General features: G+C 42.5%; 1 protein-coding gene across 6 annotated transcripts in view; it reads left to right on the top strand.

Annotated features, from left to right (window-relative positions):
- Nucleotides 1-12,040, top strand: part of WWP2 (WW domain containing E3 ubiquitin protein ligase 2) — a 461,427-nt gene that overhangs the window by 405,490 nt on the left and 43,897 nt on the right. For 5 of the 6 annotated variants that reach the window (XM_069216846.1, XM_069216845.1, XM_069216843.1 and 2 more), the window contains 4 exons: nucleotides 704-832; nucleotides 1,019-1,097; nucleotides 3,188-3,259; nucleotides 4,953-5,041. In XM_069216846.1, the coding sequence (XP_069072947.1) occupies nucleotides 704-832; nucleotides 1,019-1,097; nucleotides 3,188-3,259; nucleotides 4,953-5,041 (369 nt within the window). The remainder of the gene's footprint in view (nucleotides 1-703; nucleotides 833-1,018; nucleotides 1,098-3,187; nucleotides 3,260-4,952; nucleotides 5,042-12,040) is intronic. The other variant, XM_069216844.1, reaches the window with a different exon arrangement.

The following is a 12,040-nucleotide window of genomic DNA, read 5'->3' on the forward strand; positions in this document are numbered from 1 at the left end:
TGTTCGTGGCATCAGTCGCTGAGATTCACATGGACCCACCCACCTCCCCGGAAGCCTGTAGCAGTTCAGAAGTTACCTTCAATTTTGTACATTTGTATATATTACTTAATCCTTTAATAGGTACATACTTACATTTTTCATTGCGCGGGCACTATTACTATAGTACAACTCCTACCTCACCCTCTGCGGGGAAAACAATCGAAGATGGAGTCGACGCCCATGCGCAATGAGCACAGAAGGTGGAGTCACTCGGTCCCGTGACTCGAAAACACTTCTTCGAAGAAAAACAACTTGTAACACTCCGACCCAACACCAGATGGCGAGCTCATGCATACCATGTGAATCTCAGCGACTGATGCCACGAACAGATGTACACTGGGTAAGTGACATTTTCATTTCACTCTGCGTAGTAGGAATATAGGAACACGTGAAAATGCATTTATTAGTCCGTCGATCTAAATGCTATGTGTTATTGGGCCACATTTATGTTCACTGGCATGTAAATGTATATCCATTGTACCTTTCTTCAACTCCGAGCCTTGCCTATCTCTTTTATAAGAGCAACTTTCTAAGACATTGAGTTGTTTAGCTAGTTGTTGGATGGCTTATTCAGTCTTAAAAAAATCTGCTGAGGAGGCTGTCTCATGGGCATGTGCTGCTGTACTCACTCAACCTATGATTGTCCAATGTGCTTTAATGACAGAATGATTCAGGAGCCTGCCCTCCCTCCCGGGTGGGAGATGAAGTACACCAGCGAGGGCGTTCGATACTTCGTAGATCACAACACACGAACCACCACGTTCAAGGATCCCCGCCCAGGGTTTGAATCTAGGTAAGTTCCCCTTTGATGCGTCCTCTTTGCATGCTTGGATTTGGGGGATGTAAGCACACTCATATTTGCCTGCTTTAAGGATTCTGTATGTGGAAGGGTTTTTGGCGTTGAGGCAGCTATGTGCTTTAGAGCAGGGATGGTTAGTGGTGCATTCATTCACTTGATTGGTGGTTTGTACACTTTCAGCAGCAAGCCAGGAGGATCGCCCGCAGCGTACGATAGGAGCTTCCGCTGGAAGTACCAGCAGTTTCGCTTTCTTTGTCACGTGAGTATTCCTTTGCTTTGCATGACCCTTCAGCTCTCCTGAGTGCTTCTGACTGCACTATTAACAGAACTGGAATGCATGTGCCCATTAATTACAGCAAGTTACTCTCTTACACCAGCCCTGATCTTTCCCACTGTTCCCTCTTGGGGGTGATTACTGGAGAATACAGTGTTTATCTGCAACGATTTAAATACATAAAATACCTGACTGCAATCAGGATCTGTAGCTCACAGTTTTCATACATTCAAAGGCAGGGATTATTTGAAATTCAGGAGAATATTATCAAGTATGGGTCCTGAGATTTTTCATCGAAAATCTAATGCATGCTGGCAGCCCTTCAGTCGCTTTTCCTTGGAGGAGTTAACATTGCAGACATACATGGGAATTAATATTCTGTCCTTTCTATTTCGTTGCATGCCAACCAATCCAAAAGTGTGCCTAGGAATGAGTTTTGAAGGAAGGGGTGGAGAGGTATGGTAATACCCTGATTACATTCTCATTGAGTCATTCTTGTCCACACCCTAGTCCTAAATCTACAGCCGTGACCCATCCTGGGAGACAAGCATCTAAAAGCCCTAATGTTAAACCCTCTTTAAGGTCTCCCCTTTCCAGAAGGGAAGGTATATTTCGGACCCCCTATTATGAAGAAGGTGCATGAAGAGATATGCTTTCTCTCATCCCTGCACTTGATAAGCCACCCACTTCAACCCTGCCATGGAATAGTAAGGCAAATCCTTTTTAAATTGTAACATTCCTGCACAGTGTTCCCCATTTTCACAGAAAGTAAGAACGTTTCAGCCACAGGAAGTGGTAAACTGCAGAAAAGCACAAGTCCCATATCGTTGTGCCCCCTTAGGCGTGCATGAACGCAATGCTGTATATATGCTGCTCATGGATGCAGGGGCGGTCTGAAATTCAGCCTACTTTTTGAGTTCTACAAAGATGGGTGTGAAGTTCCCTATCTTGTCATCCATTCGCACCTTGCTTAAATTTGTGTTCTTTTTAATTGAGACTTCTTCAAAAAAGCAGAAAACTGTTTACGAAGATTGAGTGGTCTAAAAGGAAACAGGATATAGCGTAGTCGGAAGTTAGAATACTCAGGATAAGTCCTCTGCTACCAGTCAATGCTCTGATTGAACAAATACCTTACCCACTATTACCAAACTATTACTGTTTGAACATATCTTACTAGGCCCACTGGTGAAGAACTCGGGGAGTTTGTTCCCATTCCAAAGCTTTTATAGCTGCACTGGATAACTATGTAGGTGTCTGGGGTTTAAGTGTATTTCCGCTACTTGTTTCTCTGTTTGGGCAAAGGAGAAGCTTACCTAAATAGTGAGGTGTAGCATGGCCAGGAAAAAGGCTTAGAACACTATAGATCACTATTGTGATATGGGATGCCCGCAGTTCTGAAGAGACGGCAAATTCCAACTATTCCACTCAATATTTGGCCAAAAATCGCCAGGTCTCTGCATGTATTTAGCATTGTCACAAGAGAGCATCTTATCTGCAATCTGTGCCCGTAACCAGCTACCTAGGACCATCTCATTCACCTATCAACACTTAGCTTGGGACATTATCCATTGCATCCCACTTTACGGCTTTTACAGCAAACTTTCCTTTACGAAACTGGTACAAAAAAGAGGATACTGCAAAGTGGTACCTTGCCACTGCATCCAAGGACACGACTGATGTAATGCACGCTCAGGCAACTGGTAGCATTTTGCATAGAACAAACCTAATTCATACATTTATGCTTGCTTAGAAAGAACTCTGGCTTCCACGTGTGATAGATTGAATAATATCAAATAACTATTATTCCCTCATGTCCTTTGATGTTGTCTTGGCTGGAATCCTTCATCTCAGAAGTGATTCTGTTGTTGTTTCTAAAACACTTTGATGCTGATGTAAAACTCAATCACAGAATAGATGAAAGGTGCCTTCCTAGTTGCAAACACCCGTTTGGACATGTAAAGAGAGATCCTGCTACATGAAGCCTTCTTTGTTTTGAGGGTTGTGAAGGGAGAAGTGTGTGTATGTTTTCATTGTAGATGCTTCTGATCTTCGTTTTCTTTTACATTTTTTTACAGTCCAATGCACTCCCCAGCCACGTCAAGATCAGCGTGTCGCGGACTACTCTTTTCGAGGACTCTTTCCAGCTGGTAAAGAGACATGAAATGCAGCAGTATAAATGACTTGGACCGTGGTATCACCCTCTCCTCCACCTTCCCTTCTAATCCCTTGTAGTTACCCAGAGTTGTCTTGCAAATCTACAGCCTTTGCACCGTAGGTTTCTAAGAGGCCCTCTACCCTCTCTCCTAATGCAGTTTTCTAATGAAACCTGCCTGGCCTTCATGGCTTTCTGTTGGTCCCCTCCTGTTTTTTGAGATGTTCGTCTATACTACTCTTTACTTCTCACCTCACTCTCCAAATGCAGTGGATTGTCAGCTCCTGCTCTCATTTTATTTTGCCTCTTACTAAGCAGTTAAACATTTTCAAGGATGCCTCATATATCTCTAGTGTATATAGAATTGTGGACGGGAAGCACTCAATAAAGGGGTCTAAGTTTTCAACTCAGGATTCCATTGGCCATCCCAGACACCGAGGACATAAGTTCTCCATGATGTCACTTGAAACCCTCAGGTGAAAATCATCTTCCTTGTTGGCAGCTACCCCTTTTACAATTTAATGTACAGGTTTCGTATATGACTATCAAAACAGCATGGATTTCTCTTTTTACATTGGGTGACAAAGGGATGGTACCATGTTTTTAGACGAACTAATATATATATATATATATATATATATATATATATATATATATATATATATATACAGTAAGCAGTGCAGCCTTTTAATTTTTTATGGTTCACTATTTTGTGATTAGTTTTTATACTATTATTTTTCTTTCGTTTGCAGTTTAAAATAATTTTTTCATATGAAATGATTTAGAGTTACTTTGTCAGAGCTGGATATTTGGTTTTGCTCTTAATTTCCGGCGAAATTCTAGATTTTCCTTTATGCAACTGTGCCCTTTTTGTGTTGTTTGGTGTGGTAAAATATCTTCTTCTTTTAGGAGGCAAAACGTAGTTAGAGTGATAAAATGTGTGTCAAAACAGATGTAAATACAGAACTTGTTTTTTTCTGTCACTAATATTGGTGCTCAATAACTTAACTAGAATCGAGTAAAGGAACTCCTTTGTTTTCTGTTGGGTTACTTGCTTACAGAGTTTGTAGATCATGGGGTCATTTTTGGAGGTATCAGAACATGCAGAAAGAGAAAGAAAGGAGCTTTGCCTGAGAAGTGTGCCTCCAAGCGGGTGTGCTGTCCATGACCATGTCATGAAGAACATGACCAATCCCATCCTCTCCAGGTATACTCTGCCCCCACAGTTGTGCCTGTCTTCATAACCCAGTGTTCTGCAAAGAACTGCAGGCCACTCTTGAACTATCTCGCGTACCATTAGGATGTCCACTGCCACACAGTTTGACATGTAGGTTTAGTCAGAAGAACTACTGTTGTAGTTTGTATGTTCTGTCACTCCCTGTGTTCATCATTTTGTAATAGAATGATGGTGCAGGTAACCACTTTCCAATATTGTGATGCTGTTCCGGTGACAGAAAAATGGTCCAGGCCATCCTTTAATGCTCATCCCAAACATCTGTAGTCCTTGATATACAAAATTCTGTTTCACTGACTCAAACTGCTTCATTTACCCTCGTTCTGCTTGGGAAATGCCGTCATTTTGTGTTAATTAGTTAGCTGGCACTGAAATTGGAAATTGTGTTGCATTATAGTTTCCATCCTGAAAGGTGACTTTATTTTCAATTTCTCCTCCAATTTTGTTTCTTCAGATTATGAGCATGAAGCCCTATGACTTGCGAAGGCGTCTGTACATAATTATGAGGGGCGAGGAGGGGCTCGACTATGGAGGTATTGCACGGTGAGTACAAACGCCCTCCATTTTTCTCTGAGGGTGTCACTGATGCCTGTTATAAATAAATTTGGAGAGGTTTATGAAACCCAATTGTAGCCAGAAACCCACAACTTCCCTTATTCCTATTAAACACTGCTATGCTGTTCTGTCCTTCAAAAATGCACCTATGTATTAGTATTTCTGTGCTGCTGCGTATTGAAAATATAAAAACCGAATTGGGCACCAGCCTTTGTGTTATTGTTCAGAGATGGCCCCTTCCAGGGTCCCCTTTGCAGACTGCACTAGGGAGTGCCTTGTCTTGGCCAGGCGCAGCAATCTCTTAGCTACCTGAGCCATGTTCAACTCATTTTTTTAAACATTGTAGACTATGGCTCTGATCCCACACATATTGACCAGAGGATACCAAGGGATTGTGTGGCTGACAACTCATCAGTTAGCATAATATGGGCCTTTGTGTAATACATCCCCCAGTTGAAAAGCAGTTCTTCGCCCTGGAATCTTCATTGCTCTTCTTTATACACAACGTAGCTGCACATATGAGTGGGATTCTGCACTTGTGTGTAGATATTTAGTATTTATGTATTTAAAAAAAACATATCCATGATGGAGAGCTATAATTAGAGGAAAGTACATTTTTATTTCTCCATGATAAGAGGTTCATTAAAAATGAATAAACTCTGAATACCACCACTCGTGTGGGAGATCTTGGGATTCTGAATGTAGGTGGAACTAATCTTTGAATTTAATGAAGAAGCCTATGATGATGGAGAACCAATATTCCTGCGCTCAAACCACTGACCTGTGGATGTCCTACCTTTAGGTCATCGGATGGTTCCCCCTGATGCTAATCTTGTTTTCCATCGAATAGCCTCTGCTGACGTCTTACTCCACTTTTCCAGGCCCTTTGATTAATGAAACATGATTAACATCATCAGTGCTTGTTTGTATTTCAACTGTGGGCACTGCCAAAGATTTCACCCATTGGCACTAAATGCCTGTGTTGAAGCCCACCATTATGGTTTTCCAAGGCATCATTCGATTCATTTAAAAAAAAGTAAACTCTGTGTTCTAAGTGTTTCTGTGGAGCAGAAGGGGCAGCGGCGTCTGGCATTCTCTGTCTTTCTACTCTAGTTTAAAAAATACCTTTGTTGGACTATTTGGACTGTTGTCAACACTGTTCATCACTCTTTAGCATGTGGTTTCTTTCTAGAGGTGCTAGCCTCGGATTTTCCTTCCACTTCTGCTGGGATTACCTCTGCCCTTTCATCCTGTCTCTTCATGCTACTTTTTGATTTCATTTAGTTACACTGTAGCTGTCCTTTTTTTCCTCTGTGGTGACTTTTCGGTTTCTGGGCTTCCTGTGTGCTTCCTCTGCCTATTACTCTGTGTCCAGCCAGTGGTTTTACCCTATGGTAGGTTACGTCATGCTGTTCTACCACAGGGTAGAACCACGGACAGGATACCGGGCTCCCTCTGCATCCGAAGTACCCAGACCTTTCGAGATGGAGCAGCCGAGGGATCTAAAGAAAGCAGAAGACGGTCACTCAAGAACAGTTCCTCCGCAGCCACCCGATCCAACTGGATATGAATGTGCGTGATGTGCTTTCCGTCAGAAGCAACGCTGTATGTGTACGATTTCTCAAACTATAAGTAAAGCATTGTTTATTTCAGATCCTCTCTCTCATGCACCACTGTCTAATTAGAGCCATTGCAATAGGCACCGTACAGAGCCACATTTCTAGAAGCCCCACTGGCTGAACTCCTCGCTCTGGTGATGAGTACAGGGTCCCTTGACTACTCTGCCACTGGTGTGCTTCTTGCTTAGTGCATGGAGTTCTCCATTCATTCAGTAAATGTCCAGACTCTCAAAATGCAGGCAAAACGTGCATAACTGCGCTAGGAATATAAAGGGCCTGATTCAGAAAGATAAACTCTCACTTTTTTGTAAATTTACGTTTTCTATTAAATTCACTAACTACGAGTTAATAATACGTTTACAACTGTGGAAACCTCCGCCTTAAAAAGATAGTCTTATCCAATCCATGCAGTCTTAAACATACTATTAACTTATAGTATGTGAATACCAAAAATCCCAAAGAAAAGTAAACTTGAACAAAAGTGTAAGTTTACCTTTGTGAATCTGGCCCAGTGTTTGACGCAAGAAACAGATGCAATGAGCTTTTCATTAAAGACAGTCTCAGTTCCTTAGGTGAGCCCAGTTGTTTTGATAATGTTCCTTATTATTTACTCCATATGTTCTATCAATTCACGAACGTGGGAGGGCTGATGTGTGTAGGTTTGTGGGGCCAGATAATTCAAGGATCACCCAAACTGTGTTAGTGCATTGTAGAGCTGGTGCAGCAGAAATCAACTAATGTGTTCTGAACATGGCTGTTTTGTGAACTTGGACACATTTTATTCTGTTAACTTATATTTCAAGAATGTGTTATTCTTCCCAGCTAAAATCATGCATTCTAAAGACAGCTGAAACATCTCTAAAATGCTACATGACTGATATGCTGAACTTTTAATACATATGTTCACAAAATGTGGCTTTCAAATTGATATTAAAATGCAGTGATTTTGTTAGCTCTCATGCCCAGCTATGTAACGAAGTGAGCCCGCTTACACATCCTAAATAAATGTCATGTTGCCAGCATGACTCCCCTCAGTGGCATATAGAAAAGTGGTGGTGGCTTCTTGGTCACTTTGTCCAAAAGTAATAAAAAACTGAAAACTGCAAATGTAATTTGTCTTTAAATAAAGTTTGTGCAGAAATTATATTGAGTGACAGGGTGTTGTCATTTGCTCTTGTGTGAGTGTATTCACAGAACATTATATTGAATTTGGGAGCCAAATATTGTGTCATTTAAAATAATATTGCTAGTTTCCTGAAAGCAGCAAAATGTGGAATTTCATTTGGTCCCATCGCTTTCCTTTTTTGGCTTTTGAGACCCAATGTCAAACTCAAAATACAGTTTGGGTGGCCTTCAGCTTACGGGGATTGTCATACATTCCAAGTAAGCAAACCACAACCACTTTCATAAATCATTGTTGTACAGAGGTAAGTACCATATCAGCAAGGAAGCAACTAAGGGCGCTTCACCTCACATTCCATCCTACAATTCTTTGGGGAAAAGGGTAGACACATAAAAAGTATTTGAAGCATAACTTCCACTTTTAATGTCGATTTTTAAGCAAAATATCCTTTTGAAGCATTATGATTACCTCTTCCCCTTGTTTTCTTGAAATCATCCCCTTCACGTGGAAAAATGTCAGACCTTTTATATCCTTATTCTGCATGGCCTAAGGATTCTTTAGGTTGGTGGGAGGGTAACATTGCTTCCTATTAGCTGGCCATAGAACCATTCTGAAAATTCAATTTGTGTTTATCTCGGGAATCGCTGTGAAATTGATATTGGTGTCACTCTGCTGGGCAGGTTGGTAATATTTATCTTCTCCTTGGTCTTCTGCATACCTTTATGTGTGTGTATAGGGGGCTCTGATGCCCACCTATACAGAGTCATTACCTCCTGTTCCTATTGCTTTAGACCTTCTGTGAATCCAAAAACTGGATCTCACAAAAAGTTAAATTTCTGATTCTGCACACTTTGAGAAATTTGTCAGTGAGAGACTCTGTTTCTCATATCTGTGCCTTTGATCTTCCACCACTCGTGTCTTGGCTCAAACCCCTGGCTTCACTTTCCTCCCCATGTGCCTTTGACCTACCCATTAGTGTTTTTGCTCTCCATTCCCTGGAATTTTACTCCCATCGCCTCTGTGCCATAAATCTCCCTCCCTAGTGGATCTTTCAGCTCCCTTCCATCTTTATCCTTACTTTTCACTTCCATATGTCACATGAGTGCCTTTGCTCTCCCAGTCCTCTGTGCCTTCTATCCCTCCATCTGGGGGGTTTCCCTCGCTATTCCGTTCTTCTCTTTCTCTTCTGTAGTTTTAGCCTCTATTTTTCCATATCTCTGCTATACATCCTCTCAAGGCCTTTACCGTGCCACACGTTTTTCCCTTCCTCTGCCTCCCCTCTGATTCCCCTCCTCTCTGCAGTATCTACCTCTTGTGTCTGTCTGTGATCTCACTGAGTGCATCTGCGCTCTTTGGAGATCTCCCTTCGAGCTATCTTTGTCAGATACCATTCAGCAGCACACGCCTACTCGTTCCCAGTAGCCACAATAATTATTGTCAGAATACTATGTATCTAGTGAGATGAAGTTGCAAGATGCCTAATCTCAACACTCTTTCACTTCCTGAGCTTGCCAACAATGTTTACTTCAGGCCTGGCTATATATATATATTCCACTGATGTGACTTGTGATGTCATTTACAAGTTTATATTAATTACCATTCCAATGCTTACCTAGACCATCAATCATCAAGCCTGGCCAGATAGCAAACAGGACTGCTTATTTGTTATAATTGAGGAGTTCATACCTGATTTTTTGCACTCATTCTTGGAATATTGGACCTGATACCTTTTCACCTTTATAAATAAAACCACAACTCACCTGCTTGTTTCACAAATAATTTCCAAAAGGAAGAGAGCGGCACTTAAAAAGGAAATCCCAACATTCTTCCCTTTCTGTCCTTCAATGAGATAAAGTATCGGGAAGTATCAAAGAAAAAAAATACATGATAATTAGCTAGCAGTAACACAGGGCCCAGGACAAAAACTACACCCACATCCACTTTATCACCACACTCACTTGAGGATCAATCCTCCAGGTATCTACCTTGAAAGAAGATTCTTATTGAGGCCGAGCACCACTCCCAAAGGTGTTTGGCATCAAGGAAATCATGCCATAAAAGGCACTGACATTTGGGTTCAGCTTCCAGCTCCAAAGCGTCTTGCCCCCGTGATATCTCCTCTGCTCCATGATGGCCTTTGGCCAGAGGCTACGAGTATCCCCACCAACTAATGCCAGCTTGGCACCAACTAAAGCAAGCTCGGCTCCAGGCCTCTGACTCTGAAATCTAATTCGAAAGCCGACACTGAAAAAAATCTTGTCGTCGAGATTGGAGTCAAGAATACCTCCTGGTACCATTGAAGTCCTGAGGTGCCTGATAATGGGTAATAGCCTTTTACCACAGTTTTCTTCTCCCATACCCCAGCCTCCACCACAGCCACAGACATTATTTCCTCTGTCAATATAGCAGCCAGCATGCTCTCCTCACACAGACTCCGACCTAGAGAGTCTTAACATCACACACAACCCATACTTAGAGCCCCCACCAACCATGGATGGGGAAGACCCCTGAGAGGATTATCATGCCAACCCCCAGGACATTGTGGATTGTAGAACCCTATCACGTTAAAGCCCCTGAATGATACAGTGGCATATTGTTCCGTTATCCACAGGGTGGTAAAACATCAAATGAGGCTTCATGTGGTTGAAGATGAAGATGACTTTTGGTGGAGACACTCCCCAGACTGAACGGTCGCCACAGTATTTACCACTGCTCAAAAGTACGACCAAGCCTAGTGCAGAATATGTCAAAGATGCAGTAAATGTATGTGTTGCCACTCTGAGGGTTGAAAAGAAATATAACCCTGCCATATGACCTTGTGTGCATCAGGCAACCGGAGATGATCCTCCTCCAGATAAAGAAATAAAGACAATAGATGCAGCATACTAGTGAGTTGCAGTGAGGGCTGCCGATCAGTGGAGGATTGCTAACTCAAGATGGTGGCTCAACGTGTGATAGATACCACTGGGAGAATATGGGACAGTTGGTGAAACATCTACCAGAGACATAGTGCAAACGGGCAGAAAACCTAGTGGCAGATGGGATGGTCATCTCTAATGCATATATCTGATGCGCCTTGTATGCTGTTGACACTGCTTCAAGGGAGATGAATACAAGCATCATACTCTGCTGCCATGCATGGCTTATGGTATCTGAATGCAAACCAGAGGTACAATAGCACCTCATAAATGTTGCATTTGACAGGCAGCAGCTGTTTGGACAATGTGCTTTAAAACATCAAAAGAGAGATAGATGCTGCTAAAGTCATGGGTGCTCTGCAAACCCAGGCACCCAAGGTTGCGTTCCACACGAAACAGGCAAGAGCATGTGCCATGACTGCAACCCTTCCTCAAAGGTAGCAACATTAGCCCTTTCTAGTAGGACATACGTTTAAATCTTATGGAAGGGGTGGTTACTGTGGTAAAAGGAGCACTGAGAAGGGCATCTCCAAATCTAAGCAGGGGCTCCCCTTCCATCCACTGATCACACAACACCTGTAATCGTATTCCTTATGCAGTGGAAGGACATAATCTGAGACAGATGAGGGCTCTGTAGTACTGCACGCAACGAGTCAGGAACACACAAGACTATTAAAAGAGGAAGTACGGGCACTTCTCAGTAAAGGTATCATTGAACCAGAATTCACTCAAAAGCAGGCCCAAGGTGCCCTGTACTTCTTCATTCCCTAAAACGGATGGAACCTCAGGGCCTATTCTAGACCTCAGACCTTTAGACTGCTACATCCAGTAGGGGCATTCAGAATGACCACTCTACAGGACATCATTCCGCTGCTCTGCACAAGGGAGTGTATGGCATCCATCTACCTCAAGGACATCTACTTCTACATCCCCATCCATTCAGGACATCATCGACCCCTGTGCTTTATAGTAAGTGGACCATACTACCAGTTTAAGGTTCTTCCATTCTTCGTTACATCAGCTACATGAGTATACACTAAGTGCTTAGCAGTGATGGTGGTGACACACCTTAGCCGCAACAGCATTTACGTCTTTCCAAACTTAAACGAGTGGCTGATAAAGAGCTGCAGCATACAGCGATGCCTAGCGTACACTCCAATGGTAGTGCCACTCTTGCACAAACTGAGATTCACAGTCAATGCAAAAAGGTTGCATCTTCAACCTCTACAAGCCCTTTCCGAGGAGCCTTCTTAAACTCTGTGACAGGGAAAGCCTATCCAAATCAAGAGAGGGTGATGGTGTTTCAAAGGTTGTTGCCTCTTTCAGA

The sequence above is a fragment of the Pleurodeles waltl genome, chromosome 12 (genome assembly GCF_031143425.1).
Source record: "Pleurodeles waltl isolate 20211129_DDA chromosome 12, aPleWal1.hap1.20221129, whole genome shotgun sequence".
NCBI classification, from domain to species: domain Eukaryota; kingdom Metazoa; phylum Chordata; class Amphibia; order Caudata; family Salamandridae; genus Pleurodeles; species Pleurodeles waltl.